We start from the raw sequence: 26,736 nt of genomic DNA on the forward strand, positions 1-26,736 counted from the left end.
GTTTTCTTAATAAATTTTATTTTAATTTGTAAAAAGAAAAAAAAATCAGGACTAAAACGTAAGGCAACTTAAAAAGTTCAAATATATATTTCTTATATCATAGAGATTTTTAATTTCCCGGTCCTCTCTAAGAAGGGAGGCCCAAGGGGCAAAGGGGAAGGAAGGCGACAATGCCATCACACAATTCAGTCGGAAGCTGTCAAGTGGAATCAACGGGGCATGATGAAAGCACAGGGAGAGCAATAGTTCTGTCCCTCAGAACTCAGTCCATCTTGAGGTTAACATAGATATAACGGATGAACTTTAAGGAAGAGAAAAAGGAGATGGTGCCCAGCATGAGGAAGAACACATAACCAGTCAGTAAAGAGTAGCCAAAGAACTCTACTGTCTGCACTGCCCCTGACATGTTGGAGCGCCGGGCATAGTAGAACACGGAGTAGAGGAAGATGAAAAGTCCGGTGGAGCCGACACTCAGCACTGACCGCCACCACCAGCGGTAATCTTCCCCCGACAGCTGGAAGTAGGTGAGCGCAATGGAGATGCAAGCCCCCACACTCAGCAGGATGGCGAACACAAAGAAGAGGATGCCATACAGAGTGTACTGCTCTCGACCCCAGACGGTGGCAAAGATGTAGTACAGCTCCACAGAGATGGCGCTGTGGAGAGAAGAGGGACACAGCATTAAAGCGCTGTGCGCAGCCACACCTTCCGGGACTGCAGTCACCAAGGAAATCAAGGCTACCTGGGGATTCCTACGCCCACTTCCACCCCCACACGGTTTCTTCGTAGTTTTGGGGCCTGTCCTGGAACTAGCTCCAGGCTAGTCTTGAACTCAGAGAAATCCGTCTGCCTCTGCCTCCCAAGTGCTGGGATCAAAGGCCTGTGCCACCACCACCTGGCGTACCTGGGAATTCTTTTGCCTTTGATTAGTTCTCTTAGTTCATGAACATCTTCCCTGACAGGCATATGTCTACACTACTGCTATTTGGGAGGCTAAGGCAGGAGAATTGCCAAGTTCGAAGCTAGTCTGGGCTACAGAGCAAGTTCAAGGCCAGACTGGAAAACTTTGAGATTTGAGATTGTCTCAAAATGAAAAATAACTGTCTCAAAAAAACCAAAAAAAAAAAAATGAAAAATAAGAAAGGGCTAGGAGGGGCTGGAGAGATGGCTCAGCAGTTAAGAAAGAGCGCTGGATGTTCTTCCAGAAGACCCAGGCTCAAATCCCAGCACCCACATGGCAGCTCACAACTGTAACTCCAGTTCCAGGGGATCTGATACCTTCACACCAATGCACATAAAATAAAGTTAAATAAATTAAAAAAAAGGGGGGGGGCTAAGATATCACTCAGTGGTAGAGTGCTTGCCAAATAATGCATGAGGCCTTAAGTACACTCCAATAGTACAAAAAGGGAGTAAGAGAAAGGAAACAAAAGCAGCTACTGTGTTCTCTTTATTTTCTGCTGTGTTGCTGAAAAGGTGCATAGTCAACTGAATGAATAAGGGGCTAAGCTCTACACACCTGCAAACACTAGTCCTACAGGCACTGATCAGGGCTTAAAGTCCATCTGCTTGCTGTTTGCTGAGGAGGGGAGCTTCAGAAGTGAAACACATCTGAATTAGCTGAAGCTCACTCCTGCTAGATGGCACCATTTTATGAGCTCTCACTGAACTGGGGATTGTTACTGGGTTATGGTATTGAGGTGGCAGAAGGAAAAGCTGAATCAAAACCCGACAATGGCAAGGCGTGGTAACGCACATCTATAATCCAAGCACCCAAGGCACAATTGTGTATTTTAACCCAGCCTCATAAGACTGTCTCAAAACAAACAAACAAACACCCTCTAGTGTCCAAAACCAAACCAAACTAAAACCCTCCCGAGTGACGGGCATGGTGTGATGTGTAGGTACCTGAAAGGTAAGAAGCCACCAACAGTCATGTGGATGACAGTAGACTTGTACCAGGGTTGGGGTGGGATCTCCCGGGCGATGTTCTTAGTGCGACAAGGTGCATCAAAAGGACTAGCGTTGTTCTTCCCGAAGATGCCTCCAATGACAGTAAGAGGAAAGCCTACCAGTAGCCAGACCGTCAGAAGCAGCAGGATGGTTGTGGCTGGTAGAGCCTGTGTCGAACCATTGGCCCAATGCACTGAGTTCACCACACTCCACGTCAGGAAGAAAGGCACTGCAGGAAGGAGGGTCAGCAGTAGGAGCAACACCCCTGTGACACCCCACTCAGACTGGACCTAAAGGGGAGAGGGATGAAGTAGCCTGCCACTTACAGGGCCCAACTATGCTCCCAGATGTCCAGAGCTGAAGGAATTCACCTTGACCCTTTCATAGCTCACTGTTCTTTGTTCTTTATTTTCTGAACACCCTCTTCCTCCCACCCAGCCCCATCAAGAATCAAGACAGTTGCTTCATCGTGGTCTGAGAGTGATAAGAATCACTACAGGAACCTTGTCTTGCCATGCCTTGATAATTCCTGGCATGAAACAGTCATTTGGGTTAAGTTTAGGATCTTTTCTCAGAAAGCCATGCTTAAAATACAAATATGATAGGGTATAAATCAAATACACCAAATTGGAAGCAGCAAGGTTTAGAAGGTAGACTACTACTGTCTCTGGAAAGGCGATCTGGCTGGGCAGTGGTGGCGCACGCCTTTAATCCCAGCACTCGGGAGGCAGAGGCAGGCGGATCTCTGTGAGTTCGAGACCAGCCTGGTCTACAAGAGCTAGTTCCAGGACAGGCTCCAAAACCACAGAGAAACCCTGTCTCGAAAAACCAAAAAAAAAAAAAAAAAGAAAGGCGATCTGAGCAGGGCGGTGGCGGCACACACCTTTACTCCCAGCACTCAAAGGCAGAGGCCAGCTGGTCTACAAAGCAAGTTCCAGAACAGTCAGGACTATTACACTGAGAAACACTAACTGGGGGTCAGCAATCTGGTTTGAAGGCTAGAATGAACCTACCTCTGAAATAAAAACAGTATCAAAAAATAAATTTAAGGATGCTATTTAAGGGGGTTGAAGAAATGGTTCAATTGGTAAAGCCCTTTCCCCCAAAGCATGAGGACCCAAGTTGGATCTCCAGCATCCATATTTAAAACAAACAAAATCAAGTCAGATGGAGTAGCCAGGGCTCTTGATTACTGTACAAGGGAGGCAAAGACAGGAGGATGCTTAGGGCTCGATGGTCGTCCACACCAGTGAGCTCCGACTTCAGTGAAACCCTGGCTCCAAAAACAAGGTGAGTTCCTGAGAAGGATACCTGATGTTGACATCTGCCTTCCCCATGTACACAAGTTCCCAGCACCCACACAAGTAGACACACCACATTATTTAAGCATAATGTCTGAGAAACTGATGGTTCAGTTTGTAAAGTGCTGTTCATGAAGGCCTAGGTTCAGTCCCCAGATCCCCATATGAACAAAAGCTAGGCATAGTTGCTCATGCTGTTTTGTTGGTCTTTGGGTTTTTTTGTTTTTTGTTTTTTTTTTGGATTTTCAAGACAGGGTTTCTCTGTAGTTTTTGGTGCCTGTCCTGGAACTAGCTCTTGTAGACCAAGCTGGCCTCGAACTCATAGAGATCCACCTGCCTCTGCCTCCCGAGTGCTGGGATTAAAGGCGTGCGTCACCACCGCCCGGCTCCAGGTCTTTGGTTTTTTTATTGTTGTTATTTTAGACAAAAGTCTATTCAGCCCTGACTGTCTTGGAACTGGTTCTGTAGACCAGGCTGGACTTGAAGTCAGAGATCTGCGTGCTTTGGCCTCTGAGTGATAAGATTAAAGGCGTGTACCACGACACCTAAGAGATTCTTTTTGATAGATTTTTCTTATGAAATTACTGCCCCACCCAGTTGCTAGAAAGACTGCTTTGTGGTTAATAGCACTTCCTGCTCTTAGAGGACTTGGGTTTGATTCCCAGCACCCACATGGTAGCTCACAGCCTTCTGTCACTCCAGTTCCAGGGGATCAGACACCTTCTTGTGGCCTCATGACTATGTTGCACATGCATACATGCAGGCAAAACACTCATACACATAAACAAATATTTTTAAAAGTCCTCCCTATGGGCTGGAAAGATGGCTCAGCAGTTAAGAGCACTGGCTGCTCTTCCTAGAGGTCCTGAGTTCAGTTTCCTGCATCTACACGGTGGCTCACAGCCATCCCTAACGAGATCTGGTGCCCTCTTCTGGCTGCAGGCATACATGCAGACAGAACACTATACATAATAATTAAATAAATCTTTTTTTTTTGAAAGTCTAGATCTGTTATTGCTCTAGGTGCTAAGTCTTTACTCTGTTTATGTGTACATCCACTCTAATGTATGCAGGGCATTGAGAACAGCACTCTTTGCCTTCCTCCCTCCTTCTCTCTCTACCCCTGACAGTTCCCAGCAAGGCCATCCCATAAAAAAAAAAAAAAAAAAATCCTCCTATATTCCCTGCACTGACTCAATCCCAGGGCCCATGATGTGCTCCTACTCCCTAAATCTAGACAGACCCACCATGAAAGGGGACGTTCTCACCAGAGAAAAGACTGGTCGTAAGAATGATGTTCCACACCCAGCGCTCGCCTCCGATCTGCCGGTAGAAGTGGCTGGACACATAGCCAGAGATGCAGCAGGTCAGGGCATACAACAAGATGGCTGCCGAGTTAATGGCTCCATGACGGTGCACATTGAACATGCCCAGCAACGCCATGACAATGATGCCTACAGGGTAGCAGTGGAGAATTCGTTAGGCCTCATCTACATCTCTTCTCCATGTCAGATAAAGGGCCTCATTTGATTACATTTCCCTGGTTCTACTGTCAGGAAAACCCATATACAGCCTCACTAGAGCTACGGTCTCCCCTCGGTTTTGTTCTCATCTTGAAGAGAAGATCCACTGAACTTTTATAATAAACTATCTGCTACTCTTTGAGAGCAATTCATATCACCTCACCAGTGCCAAGAGCCAGGAACTGGGCGCCCACACCAAGCACAGCACAGAGCAGCCCGCGGTACGGAGGGAAGCGGAAGACATCTGTGTGGATAATTTTCCAACCATTGTCACCCTGGTCAAAGTCATCACTAGAGCCTCCAGAGCTGGTCTCTTCATCTAGGTTGTACCGAGCCAGGTCATTTCGGAGCACACGCATTAGAATGACAGCCACGAAACCCACCAGTAAAAACACAAGCACCATGGAGTTGATGATGGACAACCAGTGGATTTCCAGCGTTCGAGGAAAGAAACCACCATCATCACCACGGCGCCTATCACTCCGACGCTCCACTGAAGTCTCAGACCAGTGCACACTGTAAGTGTGAGTAAGGCCTAGGAATTCATCAGATCGTAAACCATCCAAGCTGTGGGGCTTGACATCCCGAACTGAAACATTGGCAAATATGATTCGATCTCCATGGAATTCTAGGTGGAAGTCCAAATGTGTCCAGAGACCTATCTTGTGGCTATGTGGCAGGAAGCCGCTCTCTTCCATGTAGCCCACAAAACCACGGATTGGCAAGTCATCTACCACAAATTCAAAGTAATACAATTCCTCAATGGCCTGGCGCAGCTGCTCCACCTATAGAGAACAAGCCAGGGGTCAGTATACAAAGCCTCTAGGGTTAACGCTGTGTTTCTCAACTTGGCAGTACTCATAGTTTGGGCTGGATGATTCTGTGCTGTAGGGAGATGCTGTGCACTGCAGAATTCAGCATCCTTGATCTCTACTCACTACACACCAACAGTACCGCTGAATCGTGACAATCAGCATCTCCAAAGCCAGGCATGGAATAAAACATCCCTGTTAGCCCAGCACTTAAAAGGTTCGTCTTGGGTTTGAGGCCAGCCTGGGCTACAGAGTATGACCTTATCTCAACAAACACACACACACAAAAAAAAACCCAAATCAAACAAACAAAATGTCTCTTAACATTGCCAAAGTTCCTAAAGGACCAAAACTGTCTCCCATTGAGACTCATTGATTGATTCTGGTATACTGGTCCCCGAAAAGAGCAAGAATGACTTTGATGGGATAAAGTCTCAAAAAAATAAGTGGGACAAAGTGTAAAAAAAGACTGGAATCTATTAAGAAGTGCGTGGATTTGTTAAGGAAAAAAAAAGTAACGGGGAAAGTTAGAAAGTAAAGGAGCTGAGAAAGAACCAAAGGAATGTATGAAAGGAAAGAATTACACAGGAGTCTTAAGTAGGGCATTTTGTCAGTTCTGCATCTCAGTACCCATGTAATCCTGAAAAGTCAGTTCTTGAACAAGTACTGGGTTGTGGGTAGAGTCCAGACAGATAGTTTCCATAAAAGCACCACAACTGCAAGGCACTGCTAGCCTCTGGCGGGGGGGAGGGGGCGCTAAGTGATAACGAATGTGGAGAGCTGACCTGTGCAGAACTGAGCTGCATGTGGCACAGAATTCTCTTCTCCACGTTCTCCCGAAAGCGGATCTCGTACAAAGATTCGGCCATTCGGTCCCCATCCAGAACTTCACCCAAACTAAGACTTTTGTGACGGATCTTCTCAGGACAGCAGACTGGAAGCTGATAGTAGTGGTAAGTTTCCTGGGGGTTATGGTAGGGTCCCACTTTGTTGACATATAGAATGACAGGGTCGCCGGGCTTGTAGTGTGTCACACCTTCTACCCCTGGCCCATGGCCTGTGCCCAGCAACAGTATCAGGACTGGCAAACACTGGCAGCTCCAACTTCGAGGGTGCCCTAGGACTGTCATCTTTAAGGCAGCAGAACCTGTTGGGGGGAATCCCGTGGTTACAGAAACTAGGTATCAAATCGTGACGCCCCGGGTCTGGTCTCTCAAATGCCCATTGGCTCCTCTTCCTCCCATTGGCCTCCCGATCCCCGCACCGCACGACTTCTACCCCACAAAGATGGGGCTCGGCGCGCGCTCGACAGTACTCCCAACCCGGGGTTCACGCCTCTCCTCGGCCTCCCCCACCCCGGGGCTTCTGCTGCGCGCGCCAACCCGTTTCTATGGCAACGCCCGGAGGGCTCGCTGCTCCGGCAGAGGCACCGGCCGCAGTTTCGGGCTCCTCACTGGGAGGTACCGGCTGGCCAAAGAGGCGCCAGGGCCTCGCAGGCCCCCGTAGCTGCCCTTGGGCTTCTGCCCGGGTTCCCAGATAGCGGCGCCGGAGAGGTAGGCTTGACGAGGACCTGACGACGGACCTCGTCGGGGTTGTCCGCCTCTGTGCCTGATCGCCGCGACTGCGACTACGCCGCCGGCGTCCACTCTCGGCTCACCCAAATGCTCCCCAAACAGCTCTGGCTCGTCCGTGGTTGGGCCCCGCTACAGAGCCCCTCAAGCTCGCTCCTCGAGTCTGCGGGCGATGCAAGTGTTCTTCCCGGCGAGCAGCACCGCAGCCCGGCCACGTCAGCCTTACCACTTCCGCCCTCGCCGGCAGGGACCTCAGCTCCGGGAAGGCTCGTCTCCGGAGGTAAGAGCTCCGTGATGCTCGCGCGCGTGTTGCGGGCCGCTTCCCACGGGGGCTCGCGCAGACCGGGCTGCCCGCCCTAGGCTGGAGAGAGACGGTCGGGGAGTGCGAGTGCGAGCGCGGGCGGTCGAAGGCTGGAGCTGTCCCCGGCTGCTGAGGCTGGCCCTGACGCCGAGGGGTGCCCCTACCTGGGCGGGGCGAGTTTTTACGCGGCGTTCCCACGTCCCGTGGCCTCAAACACCTGGGTGAAAGTGTCCTTCCGAGACTTTCGGGCCGTACAGAGGAGTTTGTGGGGCCTGGGAGCAGTTTTCCAAACCAAACAGGGCTGGTTTGTTTTACTTTTTCTTCCCCCCCCCCCCCCCGAAACAAGGTTTCTTTGTGTAGCTAACTTTGTCCAGGAACTGCCTCTTCTGGCCTTGAACTCGGAGATCTGCCTGCCTCCGCCGCCCGAGTGCTGGGACTTAAAGGCGTGCTCCACCATTGCCGGGCTGACAGGGTTGTTCATAACCGGAGGTAGTGCCTTAGTTTTTTTGAAGCAAGAGCCCCAGCTGATCTCGAACTCGGGGGTTTTCCGAGTTTCCAGGTACGCACCGCCATACCTAACTTCCATCATTTTGTTCTGTGTATGTCTGTGTGGCGCGTTTGGCCTTCTCCTTAATCTTTTTTTTTTAAATATTTATTTATTTATTATGTATACAATATTCTGTCTGTGTCTGTCTGCAGCCCAGAAGAGGGCACCAGACCTCATTACAGGTGGTTGTCGGGAACTGAACTCAGGACCTTTGGAAGAGCAGGCAATGCTCTTAACCACTGAGCCATCTCTCCAGCCCCTTCTCCCTAATCTTGCAGGTTGTTTTGAAAATGTTTCCTTCTGTCTGGCTGTGCCATTGTTAAGGGGCTCTTCCCTGGGGGATTCCCTCTGAGCTGTGACCCACTTGGCACTTGGGAGCAAAATGGGAGGAAGCTGACAAAGTTGTCTGCCCCAGGGGAAGCAAGTACTGAAGAAAATCACAAGCGGCCCAGCCTCACGCCACCCGTGGTCCTGAGGCAGTGAGATTCTAGGAAGCTGGGATTGAGTCTATCACAGTGGCTTTTCTTTTGTCTGTTTTGCTCCATCCCCCCCCACCCCCCACACAGGTTATAAAAGACTCTGGGGCATTTCAGCATTACTGCCCCCTACCTGCCGGGGCGCCCAGAGATCTTGCATCCATACCAGGTTGGCGATTCAGTGTATGTTCAGAGACATCGTTCCCAAAGCCTCAAAGCTTACTGGAAGGGATCCTACACCGTACTCCTTATGACACCCACCGCCCTCAAGGTGGACGGTATTGCAGCCTGGATCCATGCGTCTCACGTTAACCTGGCACCTCCGCAGGACAACCCAGGGCCCTCCCAATGGAAGCTTCAGCACACCCAAAATCCTCTAAAGCTAAGACTCGTCAGATCAGCTTGATCCTGCCAGTTTTGCTGGCCTTTACCCTGATGCCCCTGCCCACCTATAGTAACCCCCAGGTACCCCAAAAACTGACTTGGCAGGTTTCCTCACAAACTGGGGAAATCATTTGGGCCACCTCCAAACTAGCCCCTCCAGGTACATGGTGGCCTACCCTCTCCCCTGATTTCTGTCGATTAGCGGCTGGATTAGCCTCCTGGGATATCCCAGACTCACAGCCCCAACAGTTGTCTATAGATGCTGGCAAAAGATTTTCTCCTGGGAGCCGGGCGGTGGTGGCGCACGCCTTTAATCCCAGCACTCAGGAGGCAGAGGCAGGCGGATCTCTTGAGTTCGAGACCAGCCTGGTCTACAAGAGCTAGTTCCAGGACAGGCTCCAAAGCCACAGAGAAACCCTGTCTCGAAAAAACAAAAAAAAAAAAAGGGCTGGAGAGATGGCTCAGTGGTTAAAAGCATTGCTTACACTTCCAAAGGTCCTGAGTTCAATTCCCAGCAACCACATGGTGGCTCACAACCATATGTAGTGAGGTCTGGTTGCCTCTTCTGGCCTTCAGGCATACATATAGACAGAATATTGTATACATAATAAATAAATAAATAAAGTAAAGCACAAAATATTATTTAAAAAAAAACAAAAAAAAAAGATTTTCTCCTGGGGGAAAATTTGGATGCGGGAGTCCAGAGGCAAGATGCTTTTTAGGAAAACTAGATTTCTACTTCTGTCCCAAAGATGGCAGGGATCGGAGTATCGCTGGACGTTGTGGAGGGTTAGAAAGCCTGTACTGCTGTGCCTGGGGATGTGAGACCACTGGAGATGCTTAATGGAGACCCAGTTCTTTTTGGGACTGGATCACTGTTGACAAGAATTACAATTCCCCAGAACAGTGTTCCAGTACGAGTACAGGACCCTATAGCACCAGCCCCTTAAATATTTCCATTACTTCCCAGGGACGAGCGGGAGGGCTGTCAGGATGGATACAGGGAAGGACTTGGGGCATCCGATGGTATTTTCCAAATAGAATGATCAAAAAGGATTTGGGTGCTACCTTCACAATAAAATTAAAAATAGAAAGTCCCCCAGGCCAGCCAGTGGGGCCCGATCAGGTACTACCTGACCAGGGACCTCCTGACCCCGTACCTCCTAAAGAGACCTATAATTCCCCAAGGCCTATGTCTGGGGACCCCAAACCCCTGATATCAACATCTATGCAACCAAACTCTCCCTAGTCCCAGGACGGCAGGAAATAGGTATCTGGTACCCTTCTCTATTGGTCTATGGTGGGCCTGCAACACTGATCTGACTCTTTGTGTCTCTACCTCTGTCTTTAGTGATGCCACTGATTTCTGTGTGCTGATTCAACTAGTCTCCAAATTTACTATCATAATGCTTCCAGTTTTGAGGATGAGTTTGACCTACGCCCCAGACACCGAAAAAGTGAACTGGCCACCATCATCTAGTTAGGTCTGGGACTGGGGTCTACAGCTTTAGTTAGGGGAGATGACTACTACTCCCAATTAAGAGCAGCTATGGATGAAGACTTAAGGGCCCTAGAACGGTCCATCTCCGAGCTTGAAGAATCGATGACCTCACTCTCTGAAGTGGTGTTACAAAATAGGCGCGGGTGCCGGCCTCAGGCTTTGTGCTTGGTTGATTGGCGGTTTTGTCGGAGACGGGATCTCTGCAACCTCTTCTGGCCTCAAACCTTCAGTGAGCCCTTGCCACTGTAGGGACTGTAAGGCTGCACCACTGTGCTTCATTTGTTTGTTTTTCATAAAAACTGTGTGTGTGTGTGTGTTCACGCACGCGCTCAAGGAGGCCAGAAAAGGATATTGGTTCCCCTGTAGCTCAGCCAGCAGGGTTACACTTCCAGTGGGTAGGACTTGATAAGTCACCTATAGACCCTGTCTCAAAACAAAAGTTGATGATTTGAATGAAATGCCCCACATTGTCCCACTTGGTGGCAGTGTCTGGGGAGGTTGGGGAAGTGTGGTCCCTGTTGGAGAATGGCGCTGGGGCAGGCACTGGGAGGCTGCTGGGTTCTTGCTTGCAGCTCAAGTCATGACCCCCCGGAACTATAAATGCAAATAAACTTTATAACCTGACTTGGTCATGGTGTTTTATCACAGCAATAAAAAATAATCCAAAGGTAGAAGTTACCCACTTCCTTCTCTGAATGCCACATGCATGTGAACCTTCAGCACACGGCACACACAAAGAAAAAAATTACAGTCCTCTTGCCTTTGCCTCCTGAGTGCTCAGATTGTAAACCATTCCCAAGCCTACCCCACAGAATCTTCTGAGAAACTCTGAACACACCCTCCTGCCTGTGCTGGCCAGTTTTACATAAGCGACACAACCTAGAGCCGTGTGGAAAGAACCACAGCTGAGAGAATGCCCCTGCCAGATTGGCCTATGAGCAAACCTATGGTGCATTTTCTTGATTGATGTGGGGAGGCCCACTCACTTGGCACTGTGGGTGCTGGGCTGATGGTCTTGGGTGCTAGAAGAAAAGTTAAACAAGCCATGGGGAGCAAACATCTATAGCCTCCAAAGCAGTCCCTGCTTCTAGGTTCCTCCCTTGAGTTTTGCCCTGAGTTCTCTGGATTATGAGCTACAAGCTGTAAAATGAAATAAAGTCTTCCCCGAGTTCCCTGCTGTGGTGTTCTGTACATCAATAGAAGCCATGAGACACTGCCCCTCTCACTTTGTCATTCCCCTGAATTTGTCCTTCCTTTCAGCTGAGACTCATAACTCATCTCCCAGTCTCGTTGGTTTTGTTTCTGGCTTTCTTTATATAATTTAGAGTCCACATTCCATCATTTCAGTCACATTCTTTTTGTTTGTTTTTGTTATTTGAGACAGTTTCTGTGTAGCCTTGGTGGTCCTGGAATTAGCTTGGTGGACCAGGCTGGCCTTGAACTCAGAAATCCGCCTGCCTATGCCACCTGGGTGCTAGGATTAAAGGTGTGTGTCACCACTTACCTGAGTTCGTTCTTTTATTATTATTTTTTAAAGGATTGCATTTATTTATGTGCATTGATGTTTTGCCTGCATGTGTGTCTGTGTGAGGGTGTCAGATCTTGGAGTTACAGTTATAAGCTGCCATGTGGGTGCTGGGAATTGAACCGGGTTCTCTGGAAGAATGGTGAGTGCTCTTAACTGCTGAAAGATAATTCCAGCCCCCCTTCTTTTATTAATGTATATGGATGTTTTGTGTCTGTGCACTATGTATGCCTGATAGCCATCAAGGCCAGGAGAGTATGGGTCCTATGGGACTGGAGTTACAAGCAGGCAGTTCTCTAAGCCACCAACCCATCTCTCCAGCCCTACCTTGAGTTCTTAATTCTTTGTGTTTGTTTTGTTTTTCAAGACGGGGTTTCTCTGTGTAGCCCTGGAACTCACTCTGTAGAGTAGAGAGGCCTTGAACTCAAGAGATGTGCCTACCTCTGCCTCCCCAGTGCTGGGGCTAAAGGTGTCCACCTCCACTCCCTGACATAAGTTCTTGATTCTTTGTTTTGAATCATTTAAATTTATCTCAGGTGCATTGGTGTGAGGGTGTCAGATCCCCTAGCACTGGAGTTCCCCAGTTGTGAGCTGCCAGTTGAACCCAAGTCCTCTGGAAGAGCAGCTAGTTCTTTTAGCTGTTGAGTCATCTCTCCAGCCCTGAGTTCTTGATGATTTTATTGAAGCTGCCAAGCAAAACTATAACTTTGGATTAAATCAGTGTTCAAGATGCTAAAAGAATCTCAACACTATTTCTGTAAACTGTCAGGCTCTCAGTCCTGCCCTGTCAATTTACTCATTGCCCAAACCTCCTATCCCTTCTCTACAACCCGTTGTTCTCAGACATTGGACGTGAATGTACGGATGTGTACAGGTATATGGAGGTCAGAGGTTAACTACGCTGTCTCACTGGAACTGGCCAGTGAGTCCAGGGTTTTCCCTGTTTGTGTTTCCTTAGCCATGAGGTCACAAGTGCACGTTAACACCCTGCTTACATGGATGCTAGGAATCGAATCCAGGGCTTGACACCTGTGCAGTAAGTACTCTACTGACTAGGGATTCTTCAGCTCCATCTTCTCAAACATCTTTCATCACTCAACTGTTCTGTGTAGGAGGTGATGTAAGATACACAATCATGGCCTGTTGTAGTAGTGTGTGCATATAATCCCAGTACTTTGGAGGCTAAATCAGTAGGATGATGGGATTGAGTCCAGCCAACAGCCAAGACTAAAGGGAGACATTCAAAATAAAGAAATCCTAAATTCTGAAAGAAAAGCAGGAAGTTGCCAGAAAGAGAGAGAAAGAAAGAACAAAAGGAAGGAAGAAAGAAAGAAGGCAAGACAGAAGAAAAGAAAGGAAGGAGAAGGCCGGGCGGTGGTGGCGCATGCCTTTAATCCCAGCACTTTGGGAGGCAGAGGCAGGCGGATCTCTGTGAGTTTGAGGCCAGCCTGGTCTACAAGAGCTAGTTCCAGGACAGGAACCAAAAGCTACAGAGAAACCCTGTCTCGAAAAATCCAGAAAAAAAAAAAAAAGAAGAAGAAAAGAAAGGAAGGAGAAGGCCGGGTGGTGGTGGCGCACGCCTTTAATCCCAGCACTTGGGAGGCAGAGGCAGGCGGATCTCTGTGAGTTCGAGACCAGCCTGGTCTACAAGAGTTAGTTCCAGGACAGGCTCCAAAACCACAGAGAAACGCTGTCTCGGGAAAAAAAAAAAAAAAGGAGGGAAGGGAAGGAAGGAAGGAGAAAGAAAATGGAGTAGTATTTCTCTTTGCCTAGAGCATTGTGTGTGGATGTGTGCTAAAATGGCCTGGTATTGGACCTGGTGGCACAGACCTGGAGTCCTCACTGCTACAAAGGCCAAGACAATTCTCTTATTGCAAGTTTGGTGCCTGCCTGGTGAACTTAGTGAAACTGCCAAAAAAGAATAAGAGAAAAGATGCTGATATATAGTTCATAGTTTCATTTATTTCTCTGGCATGTGAGAGGCTATAGATTCAACCCATTGCATTCAGGTACTCACTGAGGCAGAAACTGAAATTTAGAATTCAAAGCCAGCCTGGGATACATAGTAATACCGTTTCTGGGGGAAAAGAGAGAGAGAGAGAGAGAGAGAGAGAGAGAGAGAGAGAGAAATCCAAACAAAAGACAATGGATCTGGAACTGGCTTACAGACAATTGTGAGCCACCATGTGGATGCTGAGCACCACTACGATGAGTATGAGGTGGAGAGATGGGGAGAGAGGCACAACGGCTTGGGCTCTAGGAAAAGGGGCAGACCTGGAGGCCGGAGGTGTGAGAAACAGCCTGATATGTATGGAATGCCTGCACTCCCATATCCACGGTGACATCTGGGCCTGTGTTGCCGCTGAGGGCCATGTCTGAGTCCGTGGCCCTGCTGCAGCCTGTGTTGATGTTGATGTAACAAGGCCTATGTTACCATCCCAGGGCCTTGCTGAGCTGGCCCTGCCTCTCGCCTGGGAAGTGAGGAAGACCTGGCACCAGTAGCATGGGTCCAGGAGGGCTAGGGGGCAACCAGCTCATCTACCCCCCCAGGCTTTGAGTTGGCCTACCCCAATATCTATTCCATCTTTGAGCTGCTGGAACTGGTGTAGGGGCTGGACCTCTGGATCTCCTTGACTCTAGGCAACAGCAGAATAACTAAGAGGAGTCTTGGTGAGGGTCCAGTATTGATGGTGTAGCAGAAGCCACAGACCTTGAACCAGACCAACAACTCATTGCAATGAACATTTGTAACTAAAGATGTTTGGGCTGAAGGGTATCCTGGGTGACACCGCAGCATCCAAGGCCACTACAAGCACCATAACTAACTAATATGTGATGGAAAAATGAGAGGCAGAGGAGCACAGTGGTACCCGGCAGAGCTAGAGAGCGACAGCAGCCATGTGAGAGAGGCTGTGGCTGCTGGGGGCGCAGGGTGTGTCCAGAGGGGTCGGAGAGATGCTTTTTTTTTTAATTTTTATTTTCCTTGGGGGGATTTACAAGGGAGGAGGGCGGATATGGAAAGACTGGGAAATAAGTGGAATTGGGGTCCATGATGTGAAATTCTCAAAGAATCAATAATAAAAAAATTCTTTTAAAAAAAGCATATAACTATAACTCAGAATTCGAGAAGTAGGAGGATTTCAATTTTGAGGCCAGCCTAGGATATATATTGAAACCCTAGGCCCCATATTAAAAGAGCAAAAAAAGGGGGCTGGAGAGATGCCTCTGTGGTTAAAAGCACTGGCTGCTCTTCCAGAGGTCCTGAGTTCAATTCCCAGCAACCACCTGGTGGCTCACAACCATCTGTAATGAGATCTGGCGCCCTCCTCTGGTGTGCGGGCATACATGGAGACAGAATGTTGTATACATAATCAATAAATCTTTTTTTTTTAAATGTCTTAAATAGAAATAAAAGTCAGAGCCAAGCAGTGGAGACAAATGCCATTCATCCCAGCACCCAGGAGCCAGAAGCAGGCAGATCTATGAGTTTGAGGCCAGCCTGGTCTACAAAGTGAGTTCCAGGACAGCCAGGGCTACACAGAGAAACCCTGTTTGTTTTAATCAGATGCATGAAGACCTGAGTTCAAAACACCAGTAGCTATGCAAAAAGCAAAAAGCACGGCTGCATAAGCTTTCTAACCCCAGACGTGGTGATAGAGATAAGTGGGTCCTCTGGCCTCAGCATGCATGGGCACAGGTGTCCATACATGAATGCTTCAACTAGAGGGGATCAACAGGCTTGCAAGAGACTGGTTAATAGAGGGTTAATGCTAAGCAGGAATGGCAGTGGGTAACTTGGTGTACAGGAATGTGCACCTGTATTCATATGGAGACCAAAGGAAGACACCGGATGTCTATCACTCTCTGCATTTTTCCTTTGAGGCAGGATCTTACTGAATCTGAAGTTTGCCTTTCTGGAGTAGGCTGGAAGTCAGCAGTGATCCTCTTGTGCCCACCTTATTCAGTGCTGGAACTGATCCTAGCTTTGTTTATTTGTTTGATTTTTTTTTTCAAGACAGGGTTTCTCTGTGTAGCTCTGGCTGTCCTGTAACTTGCGCTGTAGACCAGGCTGGCCTTGAACTCACAGAGATCCATCTAGTGCCTGGCTTTTTTGTAGGTGCTGAATGAATTCCAGTCTTCATGTTTGCACATCTCTCTAGACCCTTCAAGTGCATTAAGAATGAGATATTGGGCCGGGCAGTGGTGGCGCATGCCTTTAATCCCAGCACTTGGGAGGCAGAGGCAGGCGGATCTCTGTGAGTTCGAGGCCAGCCTGGTCTACAAGAGCTAGTTCCAGGACAGGAACCAAAAGCTACAGAGAAACCCTGTCTCAAAAACCAAAAAAAAAAAAAATGAGATATTGGGGGGCTGGAGAGATGGCTCAGTGGTTAAGAGCACTGCCTGCTCTTCCAAAGGTCCTGAGTTCAATTCCCAGCAACCACATGGTGGTTCACAGCCATCTGTAGTGAGATCTGGTGCCCTCTTCTGGCCTGTAGGCACACATGTGGACAGAATACTGAGCATACTATATAATAAATAAATAAATAAATAAATAAATAATAAAAAAGAATGAGATATTGGGGTGGAAGAGACAGAACGTAGACACCAAGGCAGACATTTGATGTCTACCTTCAGGACAACATGGAAGTCTGACAGAAGGAAGTAAGTCAGTGTTGGATATGAGTTTGTGTGGGCCCATATTTCATACACAACATTTGCAGGCAGGCTCTCTGGCCATGCTTAATTTCCAAGGCAGCTGCAATCCTGCCAAACAAGCTAGCCACCTGACAAAGGCCAGGATGTATGGCTCCTTCTCCTTTGTTAAAATGTAGATCACCTGGGGAGAGGTGTTGTTTCCAAGGCTGGTGATTTTCTGTAGTCCCTCGTTGTCCCCCAGAAAGAGAATATTAATGAGTATCCACCTTGGTTTACCTGGGGGATAAAAGGTGTTTTGTATAATAAACACAGGTAGATCTTCAGGAATGGATGAAGCCTGAGATACCCTTCCATTATGACTGTGTCTCATTATTTCTTGCGCCTCCATACCGGTCCAGTTAGGGAAAAAGTTTCTACGTTGGGGCGTATGGACCCTCACAAGTTTGAGGTACAGAGAGGAGACGTGTTCCTGTGATATTTAGTGAGCAAACAGACACGATCTTGAACTCCAATATGTGTCTGGGGTGGAGCTGACACAAGGAGCTGTAAGCGTAGGTGTGCAACTGGAGCCCTGGGAGTGTGAGAGCCATAGAGAACATGTGAAGGTCTGAGAGAATCAGGCTTGTAACAGAATTTTGGGGATGCGATTACGGATGAATAGGTGGAGGGGTTGGGGAATGTGGGTTGGTGGTAGAGTGCTGGCCTCGCATACAAAAGGCCCTGGGTTTAATCAGCAGTGAAAACAAAACTGAAAGGTGGGACATGCTGAAGCTCCAGTGGAAGAGCGACTAAAAGGATGGGACGAAAATAAGAATATTTCAGAGTGTGGAAAGCAAGAGTGCAGTTCAGGATCTTAGAATATGCATCAGTACCGTGCAGTCCTGTGTACACACGTTTCTCATGCTGGGCTGCAAAGTCTAGAAGCGTAGGTACTCTACTGGCCTTGTTCATTAGTTTACCCTGGTTTCTTCTGCATATTATCCAGCACCTGGTGGATAGTAAAGGATACATAAGGGAAAATAGGGGGTATATAGAGAGGAGGCGAGCAGGCCTGCTTTTCATCCCGCCCGGCTCCCATATGGCTAGCTTAGCCCCGGAAATAACAACAAACTGTATTCATTTAAACACTGCCTGACCCATTAACTCTAGCCTCTTACTGGCTAACTCTCACATCTTGATTAACCCATTTCTATCAATGTGTGTAGCACCACAAGGTGGTGGCCTACCGGGAAGATTCTAACCTACATCCATCTTGGGCCGGAGCTTCATTGCGACTGCCTCACTGCCTTCTATCCAGCATCCTGTTTGTTTACTCCACCCACCTAATTTTCTGCCCTATCAAAAGGCCAAGTCAGTCTCTTTATTAACCAATGAAAGTAACACATAGACAGATGACCCTCCTATATCAGGAGTACTCACCAGACTGGGTAAAGTGCTCTTTCTAATGCATGTGTTCTAAACTGCACTTCATTTCAAGCTTTGTGACCAATGATGAATAAAAGGGGTTTGGAACTTGGGACCTTGGAAGTTCTGTAACTAAGACATGGAAGTAACAACAGCTAGTCAAGACAAAAAGAATGTTCCTTTCTTTCCCCTTCCAAGTTCTTAGTGAAGGGCCAAGCCCAGGATCCCAGACTTGTGTGACTAGGTAAACATTAAGGAGACTACCTTCACTTGGGTACCCTCCCTTTGGTGGCTCAAGGTGGCTTCTCAGTAGCAAAGCTCCCCACTTGCGCAAGTCTAGCATCATGGGGAAGGGAGACACCTCAGAAATAACATCAGTTACCCCAGCCTATCGCTCTATCATGGAAGAGTATGGTTATGAGGTGGGCAAGGTCATTGGCCATGGCTCCTATGGAACAGTCTATGAGGCTTACTACACAAAGCAGAAGGTCATGGTGGCTGTCAAGATCATCTCAAAGAAGAAGGCCTCTGATGACTATCTTAACAAGTTCCTACCGCGTGAGATACAGGTCAGAAAGGGAGCTGAAAGAGGGAACTGGGGCTCATTCATAAGCTACTTGAGGTATCTTAGGGGTATAACTATAGAAAAGGGGTGGAACCGAAAGTCTGAGGTAGGGGAATCCTGTAACGTATATACACATACATATGCTCTTCCTTATGTACAAACATCAGCCCACTATCCATCCCCCCCCCAAGTTAAAATGCAAAGTGGAATTTACCTGGACACCAGCTGATTCTGTTGCAAAGTTGTAAGTAGCAATGGGAGAGTAGAGGAAGGCCAGCACAGCCAGATTTGCCAGGTTTGACGGTTCCCTCTTTTGGGATCAGGTAATGAAAGTCCTACGGCACAAGTACCTCATCAACTTCTATCAGGCCATTGAGACCACATCCCGAGTATACATCATTTTAGAGCTGGCTCAGGGTGGTGATGTCCTCGAATGGATCCAACGATATGGGGCCTGCTCTGAGACCCTTGCTGGCAAGTGGTTCTCCCAGATGGCCTTGGGCATCGCTTACCTGCACAGCAAGGGCATCGTGCACCGGTGAGCATAGTCACTGGCCTGGGCTTGGGCTCTCAAGAGGGTTTTATGCATATTGCAGATTTTCTGTCCTTTTCTCTTGACTTCTCTCCATATCTAGGTCCATACGGTCACCCTATTGTAATCCTCTGGTCGAGGACACTTGTATCCACTGTGTGAGAACACTTTATACACAGTGGTGAACTAGTGGTCCTCAGGTACCATGGTACCATCCTCTCTCCCTTTTGGGCTCTGTTCACAGTTCACAACTCCATGGCTCTGCAGCCTTTTTTTTTTTTTTTTTTTTGAGATGGGATTTCTTTGTGTAGCCCTTGCTGTCCTGGAACTCACTCTGTAGACCAGGCTGGTCTCAAACTCAGAGATCCGCCTGCCTCTGCCTCCTGAATGCTGGGATTAAAGGCATGCATCACTACTGCCTGGCCCCTCTTTACTTCTCATAAACATCCCTCTCCCACTTCTCCTGTCCTCATCTCTATCTAGTCTCTGGCCCCTTTCCTTTCAGCTCCCGGTCTAACACTCAGCCCTCTCCCCAGCCTGACCCCCAGCCTTTCTGCTGCTGGTAGGGACTTAAAGTTGGAGAACCTGTTGCTGGACAAGAGGGAGAATGTGAAGATATCGGACTTTGGCTTCGCCAAGATGGTGCCTTCTAGCCAGCCTGTGCGTAGTAGCCCTTCTTACCGCCAAATGAACGGCCTTGCCCACCTCAGCCAGACCTACTGCGGCAGTTTTGCTTATGCCTGCCCGGAGATCTTGCTGGGCTTGCCCTATAACCCTTTTCTGTCCGACACCTGGAGCATGGGCGTCATCCTCTACACTCTAGTGGTTGCACGTCTGCCCTTTGATGACACCAATCTCAAGAAGCTGCTGAGAGAGACCCAGAAGGAGGTCACATTCCCATCTAACATCAACATCTCCCAGGAGTGCAAGGTGCTGGCTCCCCCAGGAGGGCTGAGGCCTTAAGGATGGTCCATGGGGAGGGGAAGTAAATACCAAGTTTAGACTTCCCAACTCCCCCTACCCTGGGGTGGCAGGGGAGGGGCGCTTTTCTCATGCTAGAGCTATCTCTAGTTCCTGCTAAAAATGGTGGGGAGGACTTAAGAGGGCCAACCACTGAACTTCAAACCTTAAATACGCTTGATAAGGGGGCTGGAGAGATGGCTCAGAGGTTAAGAGCACTGGCTGCCCTTCCAGAGGTCCTGAGTTCAATTCCCAGCAACCACATGGTGGCTCACAACCATCTGTACTGAGGTCTGGCGCCCTTCTCTGGCATGCGGGCATACATCAAGGCGTATGTTGTATACATAATAAATAAATCTTTAAAAAAATACGCTTGATAAGTAGGTTTCAGTGTTGATCGCTATAGGGCAGAAGAGATGCAAGGAGTGCTTCTCTTTTCTTGCAGGGCTCCAGCATAAAACAAGGGCCCCAGCTCCTTTTACCAGGGTAGGGTGATGGGCTGTCCTGCTTCTTTCTTAGGTCCAGCGGCTCACTGCCTGTCTGGCCCAAAGTGGGGCACACTCAGTCAAGCTCTCTCTCTCCCCTGCCCTAGAACCTGATCTTCCAGATGCTACGCCAAGCTACCAAGCGTGCCACCATCCTGGATGTCCTCAAGGACCCCTGGATGCTCAAGTTCCAGTCTGAGCAACCCACGAATGAGATCAAGCTGCTCGAGGCAATGTCTCAGCACGTCAGCAACACTAATCGCCACCAATCCTTGGAAATCACAGCTTGAAAAGGGCTGAGGTGGGAGCTGAGGAGAAAAGCTGGAGGGTCTTGGGGGGAAATCTTTTATATAAAAAATAAATCTAATTAGTTTCATCATGTAGGGTCAAAGGCATTCCTTCCTCAACAGTCTTAGTGGAGGACATACCAAGGGTGAATTTCTGCCCAAAGCCTGGAACCCGTGCCCTTGACACATGGAAAATGAATGGAACTGACTTGGGGAAACTTTGAGATGTCAGCTAAGCTTCTGGCTCTAGTTTCACATTTTTGTTCTCTAATGTTCCAGCAGCAGATGGGACAAGGAGGGAAAAGCCTTTATTGCTCTGTTTGACTCTGGCTCTGCCCATTTACAACCAAAAGCTATAGCACTGTTCTTTCGGGTTTGTGTTTGCTCCCAACTTGGGTGAAAGTTTCAATTGCAGAGAAGCTAACAAGGAAAGGACAGGCCTGTTTCTAGATGCTCGTGCTGCCTGCTGACGTGCCCCAGAAAAACATCAGGGCTTACTTAGTGTCTCGGCGCCCTCTTCCTCTGGGATCACTTTATCAAGTACGGAGAGAAGGCCAGGGACCCAGGGCTCCCAGACACTGAAGTCACAGAGGCCAAGCCTCGTGGACTGTGAATTCTGGACAAAGGAAAGCCACTCGCCCCTGCAGAAGACAGTGGCGTATGACTGAGCCAAGGCAATGGGAAAGACTCAGACTGGCTCCTCATAATCTCATTTCCTCTCTTCTCTCCCCTCCTCCGCTTCTTTCCTCCTTCAAGTATCCTAGAACTCCCTCTGTAGCTCAGACTAGCCACAGCCTAGTGCTGTGGATTACAGGCTTGTCCCACCGTGTCTGGCTATCAACATGTTTCTAAGATAATTTCCCCCTCTTCCCAGTTATTGATTGATTGATTGATTGATTGATACACAGGGCATACCCTGGCTATGCAGCCCTGGCTGGTCTGAACTCAGATCTGTCTGCCATTGCCTGCTTGGGTGCTGAGGTTAAAAGCATGGGCCCCACACCTGGTGTTGATGGCAATTTCATAACCTTAGGCAACTCCATGATAAACAAATTGAAAGATAAAATTGCCCGGAACATAGTCTGAAATACTGGAAATGGCCATTTGTTTCCCCAGCTTCCCTTCATTCCTTATTGTGTTTTACTACTTAAAACAAGGCTCGGAGCCGGGCGGTGGTGGCGCACGCCTTTAATCCCAGCACTCGGGAGGCAGAGGCAGGCGGATCTCTGTGAGTTCGAGACCAGCCTAGTCTACAAGAGCTAGTTCCAAGACAGGCTCCAAAACCACAGAGAAACCCTGTCTCGAAAAACCAAAAAAAAAAAACAAGGAGGAAGAACCTCAAGAGTAGACAAGACATACAGACACTAGGTATCCACCTATCCAGTTTTGCTGGAGACAAAAATCAGTCTAACCAAAAAGAAGGGAGTTCAGGGGTTCTTCCTGCAGCAAGATCCTTCTTCAAAGTTCAGCCAAAGAAGGGAGAACAATGGGCCCTTCTCAGACAGCCACACTTCCTCTGCAGCAGGGAATTCCAAAGCTATGCTCCCTTAGCTCTCAGAGTTTGCACAGCAACAGAAGACAGAGTCTTAGGATGTCCAGCCTGCCAACTGCTTCAGTGCTTCTTTGTCTTCATTTTTTCTGGAAGGTTTGGGGGGGGGTACCCAGAAAAGAGAAGTATTAAAGCCTTAAAACCTCCAGCCATGGCCAGGCGGTGGTGATACATGCCTTTAATCCCAGCACTTGGGAGGCAGAGGCAGGCGGATCTCAGTGAGTTCGAGGCCAGCCTGGTCTGCAAAGTGAGTTCTAGAATAGCCAGGACTGTTACACAGAGAAATCCTGTCTCAAAAAACAAACAAACGAAAACCCCTCCAGCCAACTCCTGCTCTGACACCTACATAGAGTCTGCTGAATTGTCTCTCTCCAGCAAACGGACAGATGAACCCCCAAACCTAAAGATGTGCTCCTTATGCCTGATGATGCTCATTCCCACAGTACCCCAGTACCAAGGGGGAAAACAAACAACAGGTCTATCACTTGCATTTGCACCCGTAAATGAGGATGCACAACTTGCTGAGGGGTGCACAGGCTGGATTGTGGGCTTCCATCCCCACTCCCTTTCAGTCAGATGCTGTAATGCAGTCAGCAGTCTGTATAACTTGGCAGCAGCTTGACGAAGCAGATAATACAGACAGTAATGATAATGCAGTAACCTTACCTCTCCTATCTTTCACCCTCTCAAGTCTTTAACAAAGAGTTCTGGGTAACTGGCCCTGCAAGCAGATGTGTGTAAGGTACACCAGACAATCTGATCGGGGGTTCTTCCTCCTTGTTGCCCACAGTTAACAACTTCTGAGTTAATTCCTCTTGCTCCAGTTCCTCCAAATCTTGAAGCAATTCATCCCGGACACAGGATGACAAGATTGGTCAAGACCAAGAAAACAACCAGTCCCCAAAGACTCACTTTTGAGTGTCCCTCCTAAAGCTGTTCCAAGAGTCTCTCTTGAGTTTCCTTCTAAGCAGTCCAGTGCTTTTTCCGATATTCTCTGACCCCTCACCCTGGTCACCTCATCCACACCATCTCCAAAACCCTAGGGCGAGGAATGGCATCTGATACCTGCTGGGCCAGCTCCTGTTGTTCTGTGATGTCAGCCAGCAGTTCCTCTACCCTGTCAGTGTCACTAAGAACAAGACACACTGCCAAGGAATCAGGGAGGCACCCTCCCTCCAAGTTGCCCCAAGCCCCTAGCCACCATTGGCTTTCTCGTCTCACACAAATGAAGGTTTTCCATCATATGGCTCACACTGGATTTTATGAAGCTTTAAAAAGGATCGAGTTTTTCTTGCCCAGAATGCCCTGGCCAGCGTGAAGAAAGCAAGGAGGTAGTCTAATCATCATGATGCATGTTCTGTCTGAGAAGCTTTAGAAATCCAAAGTGAGGGCTGGAGAGAAGGCTCGGTTAAGAGGACACAAGCTTGATTCCCAGCACCCACATGAGGCTGCTTACAACTGTCTGTTGACTCCAGCTCCAAGGGTCCGATACCTTCTCTGGTTTCTGTGGACACCCACCCCCCCACTTCATAAACACACACAAACATACACATAGACACAAATAAATATTAAAAAAAAGCCAAAACTCTCAGAGGTGAGGACCGGCTTTGACAAAATCACCCCTTACCAGGGTAGCAGCATGGGAATTTTAGAAATATAAGTAAAGACTATGAAGATGCATAAAAATAAGACAGAAACCATAGAACAGTACAGGGAGGGTATTCCAGTGATTACTAAAATCCGGAAATCACCCATGTTTATTTTCACAATTTTTATACCAAACGTAAACGGGGTAGGGGAGGGGGTAGAAGGAAACACAAGACTTTATTAACATGATACAGAGGATAACTCACACAGTCAGTCGCTTTATCACTCTGAGACATCAAATCATCAGCATTTTGTTGTCTAGGTAGCTAAACTGCTCCAGATCACTACGCTGAAGGCTGCCCATCCCCAGGTGATCTCATAGTTACCAAAGGAGCAGAAAGAAGTATGTTTGTACCTCCTGATCGTCTGTCAGGATTGAATGGAACTATGTTAATGTCAAGAGAATCAAGCAGTCACATCCTGAGTTGGGACGTGCAGCTATGCTTGTCAACCATTTTTAGCGACCTCCAAACTCTCTGACCATCAGACAAGGTGGAAACTAGGCTCACATCTTGGGCCTCTACACCTCAGAAGACAGAGAGGCAGGCAGAGGCAGATCTATGTCAGTATGCGGTGGGACTGGGCTACATAGGAAGTTCTAGGACAGCCAGGGCTACACAGTCCTTGTCTCAACAAACAAACAAACAAAACAGGCGGGCGATGGTGGCGCATGCCTTTAATCCCAGCACTCGGGTGGCAGAGGCAGGTGGATCTCTGTGAGTTCGAGACCAGCCTGGTCTACAGAGCTAGTTCCAGGACAGGCTCCAAAACCACAGAGAAACCCTGTCTCGCAAAACCAAAAAAAAAAAAAAAAAAAAACCCAAAAAACAACTCCCCCTCCACAAAACAAAACCAAAAAGAAAAGAAAGTCTTGCAAAGGACTCAGTGCTTCCCAGCACCCACGTCTGGAAACTCGCACCCACCTGTCACTCAGCTCCAGGGGCCCCGATACCCTCTCCTGGTCTCCGTGGGCACCTGTCACTCAGCTCCAGGGGCCCCGATACCCTCTCCTGGTCTCTGTGGGCACCTGTCACTCAGCTTCAGGGGGCCCGATGCCCTCTCCTGGTCTCCGTGGGCACCTGCCACTCAGCTCCAGGGGACCCGATGCCCTCTCCTGGTCTCCGTGGGCACCTGTCACTCAGCTCCAGGGGACCCGATGCCCTCTCCTGGTCTCTGTGGGCACCTGTCACTCAGCTCCAGGGGGCCCGATGCCCTCTCCTGGTCTCCGTGGGCACCTGTCACTCAGCTCCAGGGGGCCCGATACCCTCTCCTGGTCTCTGTGGGCACCTGCCACTCAGCTCCAGGGGACCCGATACCCTCTTCTGGTCTCCGTGGGCACCTGTCACTAAGCTCCAGGGGGCCCGATGCCCTCTCCTGGTCTCCGTGGGCACCTGCCACTCAGCTCCAGGGGACCCGATACCCTCTTCTGGTCTCCGTGGGCACCTGCCACTCAGCTCCAGGGGACCCGATACCCTCTCCTGGTCTCTGTGGGCACCTGCCACTCAGCTCCAGGGGGCCCGATACCCTCTCCTGGTCTCTGTGGGCACCTGTCACTCAGCTCCAGGGGACCCGATACCCTCTTCTGGTCTCCGTGGGCACCTGTCACTCAGCTCCAGGGGGCCCGATACCCTCTCCTGGTCTCCGTGGGCACCTGCCACTCAGCTCCAGGGGACCCGATACCCTCTCCTGGTCTCCGTGGGCACCTGCCACTCAGCTCCAGGGGGCCCGATACCCTCTCCTGGTCTCTGTGGGCACCTGTCACTCAGCTCCAGGGGACCCGATACCCTCTTCTGGTCTCCGTGGGCACCTGTCACTCAGTTCCAGGGGGCCCGATACCCTCTCCTGGTCTCTGTGGGCACCTGTCACTCAGCTCCAGGGGACCCGATACCCTCTTCTGGTCTCCGTGGGCACCTGTCACTCAGCTCCAGGGGGCCCGATGCCCTCTCCTGGTCTCTGTGGGCACCTGCCACTCAGCTCCAGGGGACCCGATACCCTCTTCTGGTCTCCGTGGGCACCTGCCACTCAGCTCCAGGGGACCCGATGCTCTCTTCTGGTCTCCGTGGGCACCTGTCACTCATGTGCACATACCGCCCCCCCCATCCTAAAAATAAGTTCAAAGTATTGACCCAAGCCACCCTTCCCAGTGCCTGGGGCCCTTATGCTTCTTCCCCATCCCCACACTTCCCGGCAGGCTTTCTTCATGCCTTGGGCAGCAGGATCCATGGTACAAAGCACTCCTGCCTTGGTGGTGGCATGCTCAATGGCCACTGGCTGGACCTCCAGGATGAATACTGTCCCGTGAGTTTGTGCCAGCTTCCCTTCTAACCTTTTCTTTCTCCACAGAGCCTGCATGGTGACTGATCCAGGCCACACCCTGAACACCGGGGTCAGAAGCGCCTGCTTACCCCTGGGATCCTCCCCAACCGTCCCTTTTCCCCTTACTTTGCTTACTCTTGGTCCCATCCATACATTTTGGCTATGTGTAGCTCCTGTTGAACTTCTGCTTCAGAAATTCCTGTTTGATCAGAATTTCTACTGTCTGAGTTAGATTCCTCTCCTCCCTCGGGAGTCCAGTGGTGCGGAGCCATATTGTGTGAAGGAAAAGTATTAGCTACCAGACAGTGAGGAACGCAGGCATTACCGTAACTGCTCAGCTGTAAATGACTCTCTACAATGAATGTATCAGTATCACTCGACAAATAAGAAAAGTAGCACAACCCGAGACCGGCCTTGGCCAGTCTGTCCAGGGCATAGCCG

At 49.2% G+C, this 26,736-nt stretch overlaps 3 protein-coding genes across 8 annotated transcripts; 1 reads left to right on the forward strand and 2 right to left on the reverse strand.

The window, feature by feature from the left end:
* Window positions 1–59: 59 nt before the first annotated feature.
* Tm9sf1 (transmembrane 9 superfamily member 1) lies at window positions 60–7,718 on the reverse strand. 5 transcript variants are annotated; one of them, XM_041634227.1, is made up of 6 exons: window positions 7,387–7,718; window positions 6,375–6,736; window positions 4,941–5,562; window positions 4,523–4,708; window positions 1,909–2,182; window positions 60–656 (listed from the first exon to the last, which is right to left on the reverse strand). In XM_041634227.1, the coding sequence occupies exons 2-6, from the start codon at window positions 6,717–6,719 to the stop codon at window positions 263–265; spliced, it is 1,821 nt and encodes a 606-aa protein (XP_041490161.1). In that variant the 5' UTR covers window positions 6,720–6,736; window positions 7,387–7,718; the 3' UTR covers window positions 60–262. The 5 variants fall into 5 exon arrangements, with proteins under 5 accessions (XP_041490161.1, XP_041490160.1, XP_041490164.1 ...); XM_041634226.1 differs by lacking the exon at window positions 7,387–7,718 and adding an exon at window positions 7,172–7,306; XM_041634230.1 differs by lacking the exon at window positions 7,387–7,718 and adding an exon at window positions 7,247–7,265.
* A 10,580-nt stretch (window positions 7,719–18,298) lies between these two features.
* Tssk4 (testis specific serine kinase 4) lies at window positions 18,299–20,863 on the forward strand. Of its 2 annotated transcripts, none has more exons than XM_041634232.1 (4): window positions 18,299–18,523; window positions 18,843–19,057; window positions 19,588–19,981; window positions 20,604–20,863. In XM_041634232.1, the coding sequence occupies exons 1-4, from the start codon at window positions 18,299–18,301 to the stop codon at window positions 20,784–20,786; spliced, it is 1,017 nt and encodes a 338-aa protein (XP_041490166.1). In that variant the 3' UTR covers window positions 20,787–20,863. The 2 variants fall into 2 exon arrangements, with proteins under 2 accessions (XP_041490166.1, XP_041490167.1); XM_041634233.1 differs by having other exon boundaries at window positions 19,618–19,981.
* A 2,155-nt stretch (window positions 20,864–23,018) lies between these two features.
* Chmp4a (charged multivesicular body protein 4A) lies at window positions 23,019–26,617 on the reverse strand. Its single transcript, XM_041633904.1, is given in 6 exon segments — window positions 23,019–23,184; window positions 23,349–23,373; window positions 23,376–23,461; window positions 26,159–26,336; window positions 26,422–26,540; window positions 26,595–26,617. Coding segments are annotated over 6 exon segments (597 nt in total).
* Window positions 26,618–26,736: the final 119 nt, after the last annotated feature.

This window comes from Microtus oregoni, unplaced genomic scaffold (genome assembly GCF_018167655.1).
Source record: "Microtus oregoni isolate MIOR12 unplaced genomic scaffold, Mior012 000045F_ref0000178, whole genome shotgun sequence".
NCBI classification, from domain to species: domain Eukaryota; kingdom Metazoa; phylum Chordata; class Mammalia; order Rodentia; family Cricetidae; genus Microtus; species Microtus oregoni.

Excerpts from the sequence above, each read along its gene's own strand:
- Tm9sf1 (XM_041634227.1), bottom strand. The coding sequence starts at position 6,719 with ATGACAGTCCTAGGGCACCCTCGAAGTTGGAGCTGCCAGTGTTTGCCA. Across the intron at positions 5,563-6,374 it reads TGCAGCTCAGTTCTGCACAG|GTGGAGCAGCTGCGCCAGGC; the intron begins GTCAGCTCTCCA and ends TGTTCTCTATAG. Across the intron at positions 657-1,908 it reads GGTGGCTTCTTACCTTTCAG|CGCCATCTCTGTGGAGCTGT; the intron begins GTACCTACACAT and ends TTCTCTCCACAG.
- Tssk4 (XM_041634232.1), top strand. The coding sequence starts at position 18,299 with ATGGGGAAGGGAGACACCTCAGAAATAACATCAGTTACCCCAGCCTAT. Across the intron at positions 18,524-18,842 it reads TCCTACCGCGTGAGATACAG|GTAATGAAAGTCCTACGGCA; the intron begins GTCAGAAAGGGA and ends TTTTGGGATCAG. Across the intron at positions 19,982-20,603 it reads ACATCTCCCAGGAGTGCAAG|AACCTGATCTTCCAGATGCT; the intron begins GTGCTGGCTCCC and ends CCCCTGCCCTAG.